The following is a 20,299-nucleotide window of genomic DNA, read 5'->3' as shown; positions in this document are numbered from 1 at the left end:
TAATTCCTTGCAGCTTGCTCATTTGTGCTGCCTATGGATTATTATAAAATTCTTTTTATACGCTTTTCATGACAAATCTAATGAATCTCATCAACACCAAATCATTTGTCTCTGTCGGTTTACTTTCTAGGAGGATTTATGTATATATTAAATGTGATTGCAAGCCATTTCCTAACACAAGTAAATCTCAATTTTAAAGATCTCTGGGGATGCTCTGAGATTTAATAACAGGCTCATATAAAGCACAATTATGCCACTCTGGCAGTGAACATGAGTAAACATGGATATGAGGAGTTGGTAAAGTAATAGTTTATTTGTTATTTCACAAATTATACTTTATAATTAGTAAACTGTCTTTTAAGAATGCATTGACCGCGTACCCTAAACTTGGGATTTCATCCTTGTTTTCACATGCGCTGTTGATGCCAAAGAGAAAAGGGTAAATGTATTTTAATGAATGAGCATAGCAATAAAGCAAAATTCACATCAAAACCAAAGAGCAAGAATTATCAGGTAGATTTTTTTTTTTTCCCCCAGAATGTATTCAAGGTATTCCATGCTTTGCTCTTGGGAAGCTGACAGTGTTTGCTCACTTCTCCCATAAAGTCTTAGAGCTGCCTCTCTCACATGCTGGGAATATTTTGGTTTATGGCTCAGCCCACCTACCAACTATTTCAGCTGCTGAGATGCAGTGAGCTAATTAATGCATTCATCATCTTACACGTTCTTCAGATGCCATGAGCAATAAGGAGACTTAGCCTTAATCTTCTTCTTTGCCTTATTCTTTGTCCCAGGCTTGGCACTGGCTTAACTTAAGCCCATACACATTTTCCTTGCTGAACTGTTCATTCATGTGTTTTTGTTCCCTGTTTTTTGACTTCTAATTCCCTACCTCTCTGAGCACGCATGCTAGATTAAATCTCCTTTGTCAGAGCCTGTGCCTCCTTTTCCTAGCTCACACAGCCGTGTAAGTATCATTATTGCTTAATATTTGTATGAAATTAGCATCCAGCAAGTCCTGATCCACACCAGCAGTTTGTGCTAGGTGCTTTTCCAGCAGGGAAATAAACACAGTGTCTGTGTCACAGAGCCTGTAGTCGAGGTTAAGGCAGAAATCTGCTAAAATCTGCTATTTTTCATTTAACTGGTGATTGGTGCTGACTTCTGCAGCTGCTGTTTGCTGCCCTGTGGAGGAGGGCTGTGGTCCGACAGTACCTGCTGACTGAAGGCTGGATAGAAGGACGAGGACATCAGGGAGATGGTTTTCCCACCCCTTCATGGACCTCACCATGAACCTAAGAAACACAGGATGTGATGCAGTAGCACAGCCTGGCAGATGAACAGGAAGGGAAGTAATTACAAAGGTCCTTATAGATAAGGATCAACGCAGGTTTTTTCAGAAGGCCTGATTCCTCTTCTGCCTGAGATCCACTTTCTGCCAATATAATGCCTCAATCTCATGTCAGAACATGATGTAAGGTGACCAGATTCTATTAATGACAGAGAAAGAGGAAGCTTATGTGAGAAGCAGGCAAATGACAAGTCTTGCTGTGAAGCTCCCCCAAGAGGCTCACAGCACTGAACCCACCGTGGCTGGGCCAGCTTAACCAAGAGACGTTTGTGAAATCCAAGGTCGAAAGAAATCTCAGAGTCTTAGAAACATGTAAACCTGCCTTTCCAGATAACAGCAACAAGTTATCTGGTTAAATTAATCTATGTCTGAACTTAAACTGAGGCAAGTGCTTATGGAATATGTAGGCTGTGATACATCCCCAGCAGTGTTGCTGTTAAATTTTTCAACACCGCCTGCTATGCATGTGTAACGATTTGCAGGCACACCAAAACAGGCAAACTATGCTACTCTCCTCTGCTTTTAACCACTCTCAGAACAGCACTGTGCCTCCTCCTTGCCTGCTTTCTGCTATAAACCCAACCATTTTCATTTCCGAGGCAGCCCATTGCACGTGGCTGCAATTGCACTAACCATAACTGCAACCAAAGGGTATCCGATCCAAATTATGTAGCACATTCTGATATTGGCCTCTGGAGTCACAGATCTGGGCGAGGGCCAGAAAAGCCATTTTACAATTATAGTCTAAGTCATGGGCTTTATAAATCTGTTATTAAAAAAAGAGAAGACAGAGCAGGCATGCCCACAGGGCAGGCATTAATCATGGCTGATACAGTCCACTTCTCTCCTAGGGGGCAAGCAGCAAGGTGTCAGCAGGAGCTGACCCCTGCTGCAAGGACACCCTGTGCTTTTTGCCCTAGCAGTGATTTTACCTTGTCATAGCAGGGAGCAGATTTTTCACTGCTGTCTTGTGCGGCTGCTCTGGAACCAGAGTGTGATCCTGGAAGTAAGGATCACAAGGTCATTTTCCAAAATGAAGGAAGGAATAAGCATGTCACAGGAGTAGAAGGTGGAAGACAAATGAACCTGGTAATTTTTTATCTGGCTTGGCTTGGCTCTCCTCACTTGGCTCTCCTCACTTTGCTCTCCTCACTGCAACTCAGCAAGCAGGAGGGGGACTCATTGCAGAGCCCTTAACTGTTTCTCTCAGAAAATCACAGTCCTACACTCCCTGTAACTCCCTCTACCCATTAAATCCAGGAAGATGCCATAAACTGCAGCTGTATGTCACAGAGCTTTTTCATTTTAGCCAAAAGTGAGTGCTGTAAAAATGGATGTGTTGCACGATTTACTGCAGATTAAAAGGATTGCTGTAGATTAAAAGGAGCTTGATTTCTATAGTCAAAAATAGTCAAAGAACAGAAATTACTTTTGTGACTCTAAATCAAGTTACAGTGCGTGACGGTCTTTCCTGATATTCTGACGTTTTATTTTAGAAATCCTCTATCATAAAAGGATATTCATCTGTGCTACAGTCAATCACATGGTATCTGAACATCTAAATGTAAAAAAACTCTCTAACAGGCTCTATTCCAGACACTTTATTAAAGCTATTACCAGAGATACATCAAAATGTAATGAACACAGAAGCAGAAAATGATCAGAACATTTCTAGTTTGAAAAATGCACAATCTGTTCCGATTAAGGGAAATCCAGGTTAAAAGCTGTCGTTTTCATTTGGCAGTTTCAAATGTCGCAGTCCCATTTCCGAGACAAATCCAGATACCATGTTCATGAGTCACCTCAAGTTTACTGTCAGCAGTCAGTCTCTGCCACTTAAACATCAAAGGCTCCTCTCGCAAGGTGCTCTTGCTAGACAGTGTATCTTCCCCCTGAGTAATCCTGACTCTTCCTCTGCCTGCTACACTAATTCCCAGAAGGTAATGGTACTGTTCTCTCCAGAGATGTAATCTGAGTGAATCCCAACCATCCTGTGGAGCCACACCATCATGGTGCCCGGTATGGCTATTTCCCTGTCACAGGAAGAATTTGGCAAACCATGCACACACAGCACACTGCCCAGGGCTGACAAAGTCCCAGCTGAGCTGAGCAGATGATCAGGATCTTATCACAGTGGTTCATATCATTCTGTCAAAGACAACAGAGCTGCACTTTGGCTCTGCACTTACACCTAAGCCGTTCAGAGCACAGCCAAGAGACAGGACAGGGATTGCCTGGACCCTGGCTGGTAGTTCCTGTCTGGTCCAGGTCCATCCCTTCACAGGCACCTCTGAGTGAAAGCCTCACTGATATAGACCAGGCAGAGGGGAAGACTCACACTGTAATATTATCACAATAATTTCGATGCTGAAAACACGAGTACAGCATTTGGACCAGCAGATGGATTTTTCCAATTCATTAACTCAGCAGTTCTGCATCTTGTTCTGAAAGTTCTTGTGTTATTACTGTTGCAGATAAGGGCTCCTTTCTGGTTTCCAATCATAAAGTAAATTGGTACCTTCAGTGATGACTGGGTTGAAATCCTGATTTGTGGATTCACAGCCAAGATCAGGATGGCACATTAGATGCTAGCGAGGCACTGGCTCGCTCCTCATCAAGGCAGTTTGCAAAGTGCTTCCCTGAACAGAACTGTTTTCTGTGCAGTGAGGATCACACAAAGCAGAGCCAAAAGAAACCATTTAGTAAGCAATAAAAAATATAAAAGTACAAGTACATTAAAAATGTCACTAGGAGGGAGAGCAGTGTGTGCTGTAACAGCCTGATCCAAACCACACTGATATTCCCTCTGTGCATGCACTCTAACGACAAGTTCCTACTGCTTTGAGTTTTCCATGTGGCACCATGCTCCATCCAGAGACTTTCGATGTTCTATCATCTTCTATCATGTAAGAGTAAAATCTTAAAAACATGAAATTCTTCATATAAATAATTTTACATTTTTAAAACAGAGCTCAGCACTCTGAAGCACTGTATCTGTGGAAGGCTTCAGACTCAAAGCAAATTTCTTCCTGGCCTCTGAAGAACAGCTACATCTCCTATCCAAGCACATAAATAATAATGGCTAGCATCCTGTTCAGAGCGTCACTCACAGCTTCCAGCAGTTTTTAGCCACAAGCACCATTTTGCTTCACCATCTCAATTTTTAGTCAAATTTGACAAATCTGAAACTTCCCAAAGTTCTGTTTCCTTCAAATTCCTGACTATCCCTCACCACTATTCTCATTTCTGGTCTTCCTACAGACTTCAAAGAAATCTCATTTCCTTACAACCTCTAAGTAGCATAATCACCTCAGTGCTGTAATATCTTTGTTTACTTGTAGAATGAATCAGTTTTATCTCATCTCTTTCCCCCTCATTATATTTCTTCTCTGTTCTTTTTAATATCATGCTCGCCTTACTTCAGTCTGAATGAAGCAGTTGAGGGCTAATAACCCCATTAGGTGTTTATGTTCTTATTTTGTTTCTAAGGAGGATCTTGGCTAGAAAGTTGAGAGTAGGACATAGCAGCTGGAGGAAAAGTCAACACCAAACGTGGCTGCTCTGATAGTCAACAGTGGGGTCACAAGGGTAACCCACGTGTGTCACTCCACACTTCCAGCAGAAACCAAGGAGGTAACTTAAAAGTTTTAAAATGGAGCAATTTCAAAACCTCTATCAGTATTTTTTGCAGGATTTTTAACCTGTACCCTTCTACAGAAGTTTCTGTTTCAGTGAATGAGCATTTTGTTTCACAGCTAATTGAATGAAAACAAAAACCTACAGCTTTTTGACCAACACTTGTAGAACATCTCCTGCACAGCTCTTCACTGGAGCTGTATCTACCTAACTCTTCATGAAGAAACTCTCTTGGAGTTCCAGCTGCTATGGCTCCATTTCTATGCTATCCAGTCCTTCTTTAAAAACACAGTAGATGTCAGTACTTCTTACTTTACCTGTTTATTGTTCTAACAAGAAAGTGCTTGTATGGAGAGCCTAAAATTACATATTTCTCTTGGACAACAGGTAATTGATTTCCAGGCCATTCTCAGTGATTGTATGCCACTTGAGAGACCTAAATGCTCCAGTAACACAGAGTCATTCAATTGGTGTTACATATTGCCCTGTTTTTACCATTTATATTAAGGACTTAAACAAAATTAATGCAGACAGCAACAGCAACATATCATAGAACATGTTTACTGAAGGACTAGCCTATTGAGAGGAGGGTCAAAACAAGTGAAGCTGTTCGGAAATCTGAATCTCAGAAGTGCATCATATTCTATAACACCTTCCTTTTGTCACCAAACTCATCAGCTGTACTCCTTCATGTGACACCTGACTGCCGAGTTTCTCAGTCTCTCGTGGGCTGCTTTTCAAAGATCACTGTGCTCTGAAGGGTGCTGTTATATCAGACTCTGAGGTGAGGGTAGATGCCAGTGCCTTGAGACCTCCTCACTCTACTTCCATGGGTCATTCAGGGCTTGCTTCACTCCATGCTGTGCTGCTGTGTGTGGGGTTGGGATGACATTACTGAATGTCAGAGAGTAAGGGAGTACGGGGCAGAGTGCTCTGGTTTTCTGTTAAATTTACATCAGCAGTGTAATTACAAAGGCAAACAAACTTCAAACAGAAAAGATTCACCTGTTCTTGATACAAGGTGCTCTAAAAATGACCACAAATGCAAGTATTTAGAAAAGATTAATTCCTTTCTATACCCCGGTTTACTTAACACATCTAGAGTCAATTTGTGGGTTGTGAACGTCAGTTTCTCTGTTATGTCAGCAGGCTCCTGGCTTTCTTTTTTGTATAACTTTATTTCTTTTCATTGACTAGCTGCCAGGTTGATGGTGTCTCTTTTGGTGTCTCCTGACTCACGTGCCTTCCTGTTCCCAGCTGTTCCAGTATCCTGTCATGGTGCTGAACAATGAGCACTTAGGCTATGGAGCTGACCTATTTCCCTCGTTTTCTGTATCACAGCACAATGCTGCTATGGAGTAAGGATTTGCAGAGGCAATAGTTTATGCCCGTGTGTGTATTTCACATATATATATGTGAATTATATATATATTAGTATTTCATTAATATTAGTATTAGTATTTCAGTCATAGCTATCTCAGGGTATTTGCATAGCCAGGATTGTCACTGAGACATTCCTCTCCTCCTGGTATTGCCCCTTGTCTTGTTCCTTCCCTCCCCCAAGAAACAACAGCCCAGTTCCCCTTCTGTCAGCATTGTGCTTCTAAATCAGCAAAGCCAAAACCCTCCATTTCCAGAAGCCAAGACAGCAGCTATTAGAAACTCATTTTATTCTTGCATGCTTTTTTGTCTACCTGTACCAACTGCTACAAAAAATCCAGTTCACAGGAGGCCAGCTGGCCAGCTCCTCCTAGAAGTTTCATTTTGACTGTTCCAAAAACTAGTAAGTGGTGCACAGCTGAAGAGCACAAGCTGAATATAAATCACATCAGGACAAGCTTAAGACATCTGCAAGCGATCGCTGCACAGTTTCAAACTCTGCAGGCCTTTCACACCCGGAACATCCACTGACGACAATGGAAATTTTGGACGATGACGGAGAGCACTGATGATGTTGACTCCGGCAGTGAAAGCCTTAAGAGCCTAGTGTTTAGGTTTTCTCTGCTTTAGTTTGTATATGCTGTCCCTCACCACACACTAAATGCTGCACAAATGCTCACTTGCATTTACCTCAACACAGCCCTGGGAAATAACAATGAGCCTGTACCCTCATGTCCTGCTGCCGAGCCGAGGAGGGACGGACTGGCTGTGAGACTCAGCCAAGCTTATGCTGGGAATCTGTGATAAAGCATCACCATGGGCGTCAAATTCAGCCTCCCAGCACCTTTTCCAGCTCTTTCCCTGGGAGACTTTTCCTCTTTTCAGTAACTGAAGTGGTGTAACATTGCTTGAGGTGCCTCTCCAAACTGCTGGGACCTGCAGGGAATTGCCCAATCCACTTAGGTAACATTAAAAACAATGTGGGTTTGTGGTTTGAGTTTTTTCCCCCCATCAAAAAAAGTGTTATTAACTCACCTTTTAAAGGCCAAAATTAACAAACACATTCATAAGACAGCCTGGGCTATGCAGGACACAATTAGGTGTGAATGGTGCCAGTGCACCTCCCAGGACACTCTGGACACAGCCCATGCTTCTTAGCACAGCACCCAGCTGCACTGGGCAAGGAAATGGCCCCTGAAGCAGCGGGAGATCCTCGGGAAGGTCTGAATTCATTAGCACTTAGCTGCTCTGAGCAGTCGATGCCCTGTTTTTTTGATGGCAGTCCTTAGGTGCGTGGTATAAGCAGGAGCCCTGCCCCAAACACAGCAGGAACAGTCCTTCTGTGTGCACTGTGGGTATGCCAATAATCCCCACGCACCTGTGAAGCTTTCATTCCCCTCACTACCCCTTCCAGCTTCAGCCGATGCTGCTGTGAAGAGGAAATGTCTGGTCCAAGTTTCCTCCTGGCCACTGCTCTGATGGGTTCTAATAAGATTTAGGGCTGATTCTGTGAGCTACACCAGACCAAGTCAAGGGGTGCATCTCCTTATGGGCTCAGTAACAAGCTGCTCCATGAAACAGGCTTGGAGCGTAACTAAAAACCTCATCTCTACGTCCAAGTGTGACGTCTGTCTGGTCTGTGGGTGTTTGGAGCTTGCATATAGCAACAGTATTGCATGATATTTGTATAATAGCAATTACCTAGAACAGTATAAAGCAGTTCAGGCCCTAGGTACTTCTAGGTTATAAAGCCAGAGAATGTTAGATAATGTACCATTCTCAACTTCAGCTGTCTGATCACACTGAAAGCTTCTTGACAGGAATACTTGCTGCATTTCCCAAAATGGCACGTCCCCTCTGGCCGGATGGCAGACCTGCAAATGCCAGCCTGCCCCATGCAGCACGCTGAATGAAGGCTTTCCAGCAGGATCTCCTGGTTGCTGTGATAACACACCCCAGCGTGAGCTCAGCTAACCCTGGTGCTTATGGACAGATGTGACTCCGCAAGGAAATCTGTTGTAATGTCTGCTCACACTGTTACAGCCGGTGTTGTTCCTCTAAAGTATCAGCAGTGTTGTAGTGCTGCTGAGAGACTTTACCTTCTCCTCAGTGCCTTCCCTGATGTCCCATCAGAGATGGCTGGTGGCCTGCTCCCACAACAACAAGCAACTTACGTGCAAAATTCTGCAGTACCTTCTGGTGCAAAACTTCAATGAAATATTCATCCCAATGTGACCCTCCTCCCGCAGCCTTTGCTGCAGTCACGTATGTAAAAGCTGTAGAGCGTGTCCTAGGACTACTGCTCTTCACTGCAAATGGACAGAGGCAAACGGAACAGTTTTAGTGCCTCAGGCACAGCAAATCGTGGGATGGAGGGCCATCCCACAGGGGAAGCTGCAGATGTTTTTCCTGTGTGTCTTCAACCCAAGACTCCCACACTGATGTTTGCTAAGGCAGTTTACAGCATGTGAACCTTCCCCATGGTTTGGTCTTGTTCTTTTAAACTTTTTTCTAAGTGTTAGTTTAAACAGCCTCTCATTAAGGCTTCTGAGTGTGTGCTGAGATCTGTCTTGGAAATGGGAATCAGGTGGTTTGTAAGATTTGTATTATTTGCTTCTTTTGGAGCCATTCTGGTGTTTTATGTAAATCCATAGCTAAGCATTTCCTGGGACCATTTATTGTGCAAATGCTGGTTTGGCACAAGTACAGTGCTGGGTAAAACCAATTGCTTCTGTCTCTCTAGTGCAGAGATGGAAGATCAGCCTGAAGATTGTTTTGCTTCATTTAAGAGAAATGGTTTTCTCATTTCTCTGCATTTTCTCAAATAAGCTGGAAACTCTCAGAATAATTAAAAGTTTAAAGGCAGAACATCAGTCCCACACTGTGTGTAGACACAAGTAACAGTCAGCATCAGATGCAGACATTTAAAAGTGGCAGCTAGATGCTGGATTGACTTCTATGGTCATCTCTTGCATTTAATAGCATAATAACATGCATGGGATGATGGGCATTAACATCCATTTCTCAGAAACCGCTTAATCCGTTGAAGAGTTATTTCTCCATTCACGCCATCAGGTAGATTTGGTGACAACCCCCAGATCTACCTCTTGCTTTAAGCTTCAGTCCAAGCCTTTTTCTACGTACTGACGGCATAAATTCACTCCCAGAGCTGAAAAAAGCAGGCATGGGGTATCTGATACCAGGAACTTCTCCATCCTTTCTTAGTTTCAAGGTTTGGTGTTCCTTAGCTATGTCGTTGCTTTTCTCCTGCTGCAAGCTTGGGAAGGGGCTATGGGTTGCGGTCTGTCTCTGTTCCCTCCTGCGGGAAGGAGGTCTTCAAGGGGCTTTCCGGGGCACAGGAAGTGGGGAGGGGTTTGATTTTAAGGCTTGCCGCCACCCTAATCTTCCAGACTCCCTCTCCGGGGTTGATGGCATCCACATCTGGAAGGTCAGAAAGGTGCAGAGCTCCTTGCAGGCACCATCAGCTGCAGCTCTCAGATCTCAGCAGGGGTAGGATGAGCTGTTGGGGGTCATGGCAGGACCTGCCACCCCACAGTGCCCCTGAAGGGAGCCCCCAGTTACTTGGAGCTGGCAGCGGGCCATCTTCCCACCTCCCTCCTCCATGGTCTGATGCGCTGGGTCCTATGTTATACCTCAGACAGCAGAGCCCTGCGATATGTCGCCATCACCTTCCCACAGGTGGGATTGGGGTTAAAACACAGCCCTGCAACCCACCTTGCTTTTTAGCTGGGGACCCCCCTTCAGGCACACGGAGGGACAGCATGGGATGAGGACCCTCATCTGGACACCCCAGGGAGGGTTAAAATGTTCACTGTGGTGGCTTGGGCTAATGTGCTTGGCATGGACCTTGGGATGGGAGCAGCACGGGAGCGTCGCATGGCACAGCACAGCGTGGTCCGTGAGTGACCTGCTGCTTGAATTTTCTGCCATGTAAGATTTGTAGACATGTTCTGAAATTGACCTGACCCTGAAGACAGGAGGGTTCAGTTAAAGAAACTTTTCCTTGTGAAATCAGCTGCAAAAATGGTGCTTTTATGACAGGCTGCACTTGCTGCCTTGTGCTTTCTAAGGGCAGAGTACTCTAAGCTTGAGATATTCTGACAGTAACCACACATTTCAGCTCTTCTCAGGCACAGATCCCGTAAAGGAAAAATGCCTGATCATGATGAGTCACTCACTGAACAGCTTAGCGGTGCCCCATCACCAGCCATTACTGTGGGTCGTATTAATTAAACAGCCACTGGGAGCATGCCAGGCATTTTTCAGGAAGAAAAAAGGGACACCCCTTGCTTTGGAGTCCAAAAGCCACTGCTCCTCCAGCCCTGGCCTGTGGCGTGCCTCAGCAGGCAGCGCAGGCAGCGGGGCAGGAAGGGACACCGGTACACTCGGGGCAGGCCTCGGGTCTCTGCCCCATGGAAGCTGAGGAGGAGCTTGTGCCCTCCCAGCACAGGGGAGCAGCTTTCCTGAGCTGATCCGGGTGCACAGGAGGAAATCTGGAGGCAGGGGCACACAGGTTTTGTGGTAGGAGCTGTGGACCAAAGGGCAATAAAAGCCATGGCAGGAACCCTGGGCACCTCTCTGCAAAATGCTGAGGCTAGCAGATTTATTCACAGCGTTTCATGATCTGGGACACACCACAGGAGCCTCCGTGCAACTGTTCTGCTGGCACCTGAACCTGCGGTGACTCAGGAAAAAGGCGCTCAGGGGCTGTCTTGATAAGTTGGCTGTAAAATAAACATGCGGGAAAAGCAAATCCCCAGCTATCCAAAGGTGCAGCCACAGTCAGCCCTTACCCTGCCTCTTCTGAGCACCCAGGGACTTCACCTCCCTGTGCCCAAGCTTGCACATCTGTGAAATGGGTTTCACAAGCTCACCCTTCGCTTGCGCTGCTTTGAAATCCACCCACCAGAGAGGCTGGTTTTGTCATGAGTGCCCTTCATGTCAGCACTGGCTCAAGAGGGAAGGAAGCAGGGCTGGAGGTATGATCCTGTGTTCTGGGAAACACCGTGCAGGTTCCTGGACAGCATTTTTGAGGGATATTTTGGCTTTACTTGTATCTTTTATCTGTACATCAGTATCCGACCTACCTCCACTTGTGAGCATAATGCACGGGGGCTGCTGTGGATGAATTACAAGAAAATGTCCTAGGATTCCTTTTTAAACTGGGAGAAATTAAATTTGAGTCTAGTTTCCTTCCCTCCTATTAACAGCCAGGGCACATCATCCACCATCTTTGCTTTTGGATACTGCCGCTGGCTTGTGAGTCTCCCCCGAAGACTTGGCATGACGTTTTAAGTCCATGTCTCTTTTTTCCTACGTTGAATTTAAAACGTGCAACTGTTAACAGTGCATCTGCAGATTATTTATCCATGCCGGCCTCGTCAGTGCATGGATTAGGAAAATATGTTTTGCCTGCCAATCTCTAATCAAGAGGACAGAGTCAGTGCCACAGTGGCAGCTTTGCTGTGCTCCAGGGAGGTGATGTTCACTCTGCTGAAAATGAGGGGCAGTTTAGCCAAATTCGATTTGCAGGTACAGACCTTGCAAGGTCACAGTAAGAAGTACAGTCTACAAAGGAGAAAACACCACCTGCTAGTAACAACAGCAGATCCAAACCTGCTTTGGAGGAGAAGGCTCTGGTATGAGCACTGAGATGGTGAAAAAACTGTAACAGAAGCTAACAGTCCGGAAAGGAGAAATAACCAGCTTGTGCAAAGTATCCCCTTAGGATGTGTATTCCTCACAGAAAATCCCTACTTTGCTGCACCTTTCACAAGGATGTTATAGCAGCTTCAATGGCTTATTAACCTCTCTGGCACAGGTTTGTTCTGTAGTGAGTTATCAAGAGACCGAACCGCAGCCTGGGGGAATGCACTGTGTGTGCTTTTTCTGGTTCTTGTCAACCTTCCTGGTTCTTGTCAACCTGTTCCCTAGGTGGGATTTTTTTTTTGCAAAATGGGGGCAAAAAGCGTTCCTTCCAGTCTTGGCAGAATTTTATGCACTCATCTGCACAAGGTTCAAAGCAGTGGAGAATCCTCCTGGCTACCTAGCAATGGTCAAAGACAAAGCAGGCAGTGGAAGGTGGATAGTGTTAAACATAATGATGATAATCTATGATAATTGTGAGCTCAGTGGGGAAAAAATGGAGCATTACTGTCATTTTATTCTCAAGTTTTATTTGACTGCAGCACCTGCTTTCAATATGATTAACTCTTACTTAGCATGCAATTCTGGTACCACTGACATCTGATTTACTTCACTGGGCATGTTCAGTTTCAGCAACGGGGGTATTTTGCTAGTACTGTTGTGCTGAAGACATGCCTAATGGGGCAGAGCTAATTTGCCATTTGCTGGGTTAATGAAGATACACACTAAAATGATTATGAGCAAAACCAAGAACTAGTACATGAAAGATTAAGAAACCAGCAAACAATTTAGAGTGAAAATACAAACAGTAAGATCTCTATGCCTTAGGCTTTGCTTTACTATTTTTCAACCCAGCACAGTTCCTGTAGTGCTGTAACAGCTAAGTGCTTTTCCCAGGTGACATTACATGTTTGCATAAGGCCGAGTTGTCAGGAGCACCCTGTGACAAGCATCAGGGGGCCAGAGCCTCCGTCTGGGAGAGAGAACCACTGGTACGTGCAGCCTGGCTGGTGCTGGACAAAACTTCTAAATCCTGCTTTGGGGCTGTTACTGCAGGGGGCTTTTGCTACAGCGGCATAAAGTGGGTTCAGTTATGCCATGTTGTGCCTAATGCTTTATTTTTTACATTTTTTTATAAATTATAAATAATAAATTATTTTATACATTCTATAAAGCAGGTTTCTGTCTGTCCCCATCGCTGTCATCCCATGCAGAGGATGCCCTGAAAGCCAGGCACCCACTTCTGCCCCAAGATGGGCTTTATGGGCTTTACACCACCCATCCCAGTTGTTATACTGAACAAGAGAGCAGCCAGGCCAAGCGTGTGCTGCTCTTTCCCACCTGCACCATCCTGTTACTCTGACACAGCAGAGGTGCCTGCTGCAGCAGCTCCCTCAGCAACACCCCATGGCAGGCACATCCACTGTGTAACATCTCTCTGAAAACACTTCCCAGTTCCCGACGGCTACGTATAACAATGCAATTCTCTCAGTTCACACACAGACCTCCTCCCAGCAGTGTAATTCTGCCTTTTATTTCAGCCGTGAGCCTTCAGATTGTCTGTGAACACAGATACAACACATCTGAGTGGGAGCAAGCTTTTCTTTTTTACTGCTGTGGCGGTTAAGCCAGTACATTTTCCTTCCAGTATCCATCCTTTGGCATTTCCATTCCAGTCTTTCACAGGCTGCTGGCCTCGGCAGTCAAAGCCAGAGAAGGCTGGTGGTATCCTTGCCAGAGCAGGGCACTTCGCTGTCACTGCACACTTGTCCCAGGAGAAGATATCAAATGCCACCTACACCCCAGCCCAGAGGCAGCCAGCTTGCTCTGGTGCAAACAGGGGACTCCCTCTGTGTCCTGCCATGGGGAGGGAGAGCTGCAGGAGTTTGTCCTGTAAAACCTGAAGGAACCGATACCAGCTCCCCATCTGACCCATGGCTCTGGGAGACTTAGGGTCAGGCCTCATTCTAGGGTCCACAGTGCTGAGTTGGGCTCCAAAGAATGCTGAACGCTTACAGACTGCCCTCCAGGCAGGGTGGGGGATTGTCTTTCTTAAAAAGTAACATTTTCATTAGCAGATGAGATTGTTAAAATGCTCATAGTTAGGCTCTTCTGGCGCAGTCAGGCACATCTGGAGTACCACAGGACACCAGCTCTGCTTTTTCCAAGGCATATCCATAAAACATCAGGATATTCATTGCGTACAAAGCATCCTTGTTGGCAAAAGTGAAATTACTGGACAGCAGGAACAACTGTGTCCAAAATGTTCTGTCAAAATATTTAAAGTTGAAGGCTGGTTTTTCTGGAGTAATTTCGTCCCCCAACTGTTTGGGGACTACAGCACAGGTCCTGTCTTGCTTCCCATAACTATTTATCTACCATTGTGCACTGACAACTCTCTTCATCAAGTGCTTCCATGTATAGCTTCACAAGCTGTGTTATGGCACTGAGGAAAAATCACTTTCCCAGATAAGTAGTAGCAAACCTGAGGAAACAACTAATTGTGAGGGGGTTATTGTACAGGATATAGCCATCCTGAGGCATGAAATACATTTCCCCTATTGCTTCTCCAACTTCACTGAAGGTGCCAGGTCCAAGAAATCCATCTAACCCATCTGCTTCCCCCACAAAGCACCTGCAGTTCAGCAGTGCACCCATTTTGGACAGCAGGGCTCTCTGTACATGTGGGTGTATGTCTGGTAGCACCCTCCACAGCACTGGGTGTTCTTGGAGAGAAGCTCGCTTACAGCTTCATGCTGGATGGGAAACCCCTGCCATAAGGAGGTCTCCTTTGGAAGCTGGAGCCAACCTGCAAGAAGAAATTCACAATTGGTGAAACCAGCCAAAACAGCTAAACCCAAGCTTTATTATATAGGTCCCAAAGGGAGAAATGCAGCTTGGGGCCCTGATCCATGCCAAGGCAAGGTTGTCCTTTGGGACATCATGGCACTACACTGGGTACTTCAGGGACAGGGGCAAGTGCCAGGTGGTGCTAACATATGGATCCAGTGGTATCTACTAAACAAGAGCCGGGCTCACAGTACAGTAAAAGCACATGTTCTACTGTGTATGAAATTGTGAAACCCAGTTGTATGGGTGAGGAACAGGTTTTTGGCAGGAGAAACTTTTCTTTCCCAGAATGAATCCCAGCATAAATTCCAGTTTAGTCTTTTCGTTTGACTACATCCCTCTCCTATTAATCTTACTTAAGGTCATTTAATTTAAACTGTGCCTGGGTTTATGTGTTTACCTTTGGAGCATTAAACTGCCTGCCTGTGACACCCTGGCAGTGCAGCCCTTTCCAGTGTCTTTGGTTTCTTTAGGTAATCACCTGATACACCCCCATCGTCAGACTCCAAATAATGAGCCTTACGTGCCCAGTCTCGGGAAGCAAAGAGCTTGAAATTCAAAGCAGAGTAAAAACCTGTTTGGCTTCATTGCCAGAGGAAAATTTAACTTTGCTCAGATTTTGCAAAACACTCTACTGAAGTACTTCAGGGACACAGGGGTTTGCGGGTTTGAAAGCAAGCAGAGCCAGCACAGGACATGGCACCACCGCTGGCCACCACCTGCAAACTTCTGCAGGCTGCGCCCTTGGCCTCGCAGACCTCTGCATTTCTTCTTCACGTTACTGTATTTCCATGCAGGCAGCACAGCCAGCAGCTCCAGTTCTGCAGCTCAGCAGAAGCGGGTTGCACGCAGGCAGGTGGCCCAGGCAGCCCCATCTCAGCCCCGATCCTCTGCCTCCCCAGAGCTGTGCCAGGCTGTGCTCATCACCTCTTGCCCCCTTTTGCCCGCCAGTGCCTCCAGGGCACAAATAAACCACTGGTGTTTCCTTTCCCTGTGCCAGGGCTGTACCAGCTCTGGCTGCCTCTTGCTAGGAATTCGCAGCATACACAGTCCTCACAGTCCTAACTGCACACCTGAGCTCCTGACTCCACGCTGCTGCTCCAACTGACCCAGCATGTCCCTGGGTGCCACTGTGACATGTCCCAGTGCATGTCCTCACTCCAGTGGGAGCAGGCAGCTGCCAGCTGCCTCCTTCTTCTACTGCCCCTGCTGCTGCAGCGGGGGCTTGAGCCAGGTGTCGCCCCTTGGGTGGAAAAACCCCAAACCAGGCTCCTTTCAGAAGTGGAGAGCAAGGGGCTTTGCTGCCAGCCTTGGCCCCTCAGCATCCTGGTGCCCACAGGGGTGAAAGGAGGAGGATGACTGCACACTGTTTCAAAGAGTCCACTGTGAAGGTGCTCACTCATTATGAGAGTGAGATTTCACCTCCTAGCTTCACCTCTCCCCTTGCCCTTTCATTGCTGCCCTCCCATGTTTGCAGCCCTGGTGTGTTCATACCCACTGCAGGTGCTGGGTGTTACAGCAGAAGCTGAAACTTATTTTTCTTCTCCTCTTTAATGTATGCCTTCCTCTTTCCCCAAAGGAAAAGAAGGCGAGTAAGAAAAGGAACCCATGTACTTGCTGCAGACTGTGACTGGTTTGTGCAATAACGCTGCCTTTCTCTCCTTGTTTTAGGGAGTGCTGCCGATTTTTTGGAGACAATGGCTTGACTCTGAAGGTGTTTTTTACCAAAGCAGCACCCTTTGGTGTTCTTTGGACACTCACAAACTACCTTTACTTACATGCAATAAAGAAAATAAACACTACGGATGTCTCCGTGTTGTTCTGCTGCAACAAAGCTTTTGTGTTCTTGCTTTCATGGATCGTTCTGAGGGACAGGTTCATGGGAGTGAGGGTAAGTGACTCCTTATCTCTCTTCCTCCTCAACCTTCTGCCTTCCCTTTCCCCTTTCCCTCACGCTGGCCAAGTTAAATAGCACATCACGCAGACAGCCAATCTCACAGGGTGGGAACACATCCTTCCCTGCAGCCTGCCCAGGTACCTGTGAGCTCCTGGAGCCCCCATATCACCCAGCCTGATGCCTTTGAGCAAATGCGTTCCTTCAGGAAAGAGGTAATTTGCTCCAGACGTGGCACAAAGGGTAGCTGCTACCTCCGTGTTGCTGTGGATGTGCACCAGCCTTTGCTGGCCCCTTCTGAGTGACTATTCCCAGGCTATGGCACCAGACCTAGTGGTTTCTAACTTCACATTCCTGCAAGACCCAGATGCATGCAGTGCCCTTCTAGTCCCAACCTGTGAATTTAAAAGGGCGCTCACCTTGCTATATGTGACAGCAGGCTTGCGGGGTGGCATGGCTATCCTTTGCACCCATGTCAGTCAGCAGCAGCAGGGCTGCCCTTGCCCACCCATGGCCAAAACGTGTGTGTGCGTCACTGGTGGAGGATGGCTGTAACACCAACACAGGGGGACTTGCATCTGGCCAGCTGCTGTGGACACAGGGCCAGGCGGCACAGCAGGCAGTGAGCCCGCTTCCCTGGGGCTGCTCTGCTGGTGACACCCCAAGTCTTTGCTTACACCCTTAGTCCTACACCCACAGGAGCGCCTGCTCCACAGTGGCAATGCACCTGTGTGCTGGGGGGATTATCAGAAAACCCTGCAGCTCCCTGTTCATCCTGCAGCCATTCTGGCAGCCCTCAGCACACAGTGTCCCCTGCAGCAGGGCCGGAAGGGTGGGTAGCACATCACCTTTGGCCAAGGGGAGGGCCTGCCAGGAGTAACTACAAGGTGCCAGTGTGTTCCCCCTGCCTCACTGCCCCAGCAGGCACTTATTAACAGCAATAACAATAATAATGCCTGTTTTCTGCCCACCATTTGAGCAGCTCTCAGCTCACCCACCCAGGCAGTGCTCTCAGAGCTCAGAAGAGGTTGTCAGCCCTCGCTGCATGGAACAACTGAGAGTTAACTCTTCGGGAAGTGCTGCTCTCCAGCAGGCAAGCTTGGCAGGAGAGCTTGGCCAGCCTTGCAGTGGTGGCAGCCAAGAGGCTGCTCAGGGAATCATTGCAAAATGTACCTGCCAAAACCCCAACCTGGCCAGATGGTGTCTGCGCTTGCCCACCCCCTGCCCAGGTAGCAGTACCTGAAAACAAATTAACCGGGGGTTTTAGTGTAGAAGCAAGGATGTCCTGAAATGGTCCTGGAGGCAGGGGTGTCACTGGTACCACGGCTGGACGTGACGGCCATTTTGATCAAAGTAGAAAGAGAATAATGCATTTTTTTGTGGTCACCAGCTCCCTTGTGGCACTGCCTACTGTAGTGCTGGTGGGGTGGCACTAGAGGAGGTGTGTAGAGGGCTGACCACTGCTGTCCTGCGTGTGCAGTGTGCTTCGTGGTGTGCACGTGCCATCTTTCACCACTGGATACGGCTGTGGTCTCGGGGGGAACCTGTGTGGGGATACCCACACCGGCAGACACATCCTGGAACTGAGATGCTTCTTGTGCTCTCCTGGGTGCATGGCTACGTGTGAAAAGCCAGAGTGATCAGGGGCTCTCCAGCAGCTTCCCGGCTAGGCAGTCTTGTGCCATGGCAGATGACACTCACTGGGGGTCGGATCCTGCTCTGTATCCCTGGGGCCAAAGGAATGGAAGGAGCAGGGAAGCAGATCCGAGTGGTGGTCTTGGCCATGTCCAGGTGTCCTTCATTTCTTATCACCATTCCCTTGGGAGAGCAGCAGTGAAGCTGAGACCCAGAACAGGGGCCAAGACAGTAAGGGCTGTGTGATGTTCCTGCCACGTGCCATGGCACCCCGTGCTGGTGAGGGGTGAGAAGCCACCTCTGTTCCCAAGGAGGAACACACTCCTTCCCAGGTGATGGGCCAGCAAGGGACCTGGGTGCAGGAGGAAGGGGCTTGCAGGCAGAGTGGGCTGATTGCTCTTGTGCAGATGTGGCACCTTAACCTGTGGCAAAATGCAAGTGAGGAGGCACTTGCCCTAGGGACTGAGAGGACTGGGGGCAGCAGAGCAGCCCTGCTGCCTAGATTCATGTGGCACAGTGGGAGTGCTGGGAACACTCCTGTCTGTACAGGGCCATAATGTGGACTCTCTTGGAGAGACTCATTTTCTTCCCTCTTTCCTCTTTTCTGTACAGCTCATGTAGAAAGATAGTGGCAGCGAGCATGGCACTGCCTGGTGTGCTGAGCGATAGCCTCAGGATGAACAAAGCCTTCTTCCTGGGACTGGCAACCAGGAGGAAGGATAGGTGCTGGGGCTTTTCCCAGAGTGACTTACGGACTGCAAGCCAACACACAGCCCAGCCCCAAAACTTCTGGTCCCTTGAGGCCATCCTGAGTCAGAGCTGATGACCCTTTTGGAAGCAGCTTTTGGGAGGGTATTTGACAGATGAGGCAGCAGAGGAGACAGTGCCTTGCCCTGCAGCTAGCATCATCCCATGCTCCCACTCCATCCCGTGGCAGCACTGTGGGATAGATGGTGCCACAGCAAAGCTGTGATGGCACATTTGGGTGTCCCTGTTCACACCTGCTGGAGAAGAAGCCAAGTGAGAAAGGCAGCAGCTCAGTGGGGTTTAATCATGTACAAGAATCCCACTTGGCATTCAAAAGCGCAGCTGGCACTTAAACCACAGTTTGGCTGGAATTTAAATGTAAGAGCAAGATACAAAATCCCATCCTTGCCACTCAGGCACTTGTAAGTGCCTACTCTCTCTCCCTTGCACTTTTCCCCCTTTCCCTTCACTGTGCCCAGAGCAATGGTCTAACAGAAGTGGAGCTGTGAGCTGTTGTATTGCTTTCAGAGAGGACACACATGTAATGAAGCTGCAGGTGCCTGAAGTGCTGTATCTGCAAGCCCTGTGGTGCTGAGGCATTTGCAGGTAACCACAGGCTGGCAGCTGTGGTGCGGTGCAAGCAGCCTCTCACCACCACTAATGGTGTGCTTGATAGACAGGTTGAAAGGCTTCCAGAGACAGCGTATGTGACATGCTTGGCATGTCAACAGGCAGGATGAGAGGTGAGGCCGAGACTCATCTGACACTTGTGACATGCTCAATAAAAGAGGTAAGGACCTCTGCCCCAGCAAAACTGTTTGCAGACTGCAGTTATTTGATTTGATCTTTGACTTTGATGTTCCCCTCCATGCAACAGTAAGTAAAATACCTCAGGATCCAAGAGAACCATCACTGGCAGGTACCCCTGTGTACATATATAGACAAGTGCACCTGCCAGTGAGACTTGGAAATAAATAGACTAGCAAATCCCAAATGATAGTCTTCCTTTCCAGCAGAGACCCAGCCTCCTGGGAGGTGCTCTGAAGTCAGTCAGCCCCTGACATTAAAAGCAAAACTGGGCGCTTTTCATTCTGCAGTTCATTAATGCTCATTAAGTTTCCACCGCAGAGAAGGTGCAG

At 47.3% G+C, this 20,299-nt stretch overlaps 1 protein-coding gene across 2 annotated transcripts in view; it reads left to right on the top strand.

Annotated features, from left to right (window-relative positions):
* Positions 1-20,299, top strand: part of SLC35F3 (solute carrier family 35 member F3) — a gene marked incomplete at both ends in the record, with an annotated part of 168,597 nt that overhangs the window by 142,198 nt on the left and 6,100 nt on the right. For both annotated transcript variants that reach the window (XM_080616883.1, XM_080616884.1), the window contains one exon: positions 16,556-16,775. In XM_080616883.1, the coding sequence (XP_080473009.1) occupies positions 16,556-16,775 (220 nt within the window). The remainder of the gene's footprint in view (positions 1-16,555; positions 16,776-20,299) is intronic.

This window comes from Psittacula echo (assembly GCF_963264785.1).
Source record: "Psittacula echo genome assembly, chromosome: 4".
In the NCBI taxonomy this organism is placed as follows: domain Eukaryota; kingdom Metazoa; phylum Chordata; class Aves; order Psittaciformes; family Psittacidae; genus Psittacula; species Psittacula echo.
The sequence above is the reverse complement of the archived record's forward strand: the minus strand, read 5'-3'. Positions and strand labels throughout refer to the sequence as shown.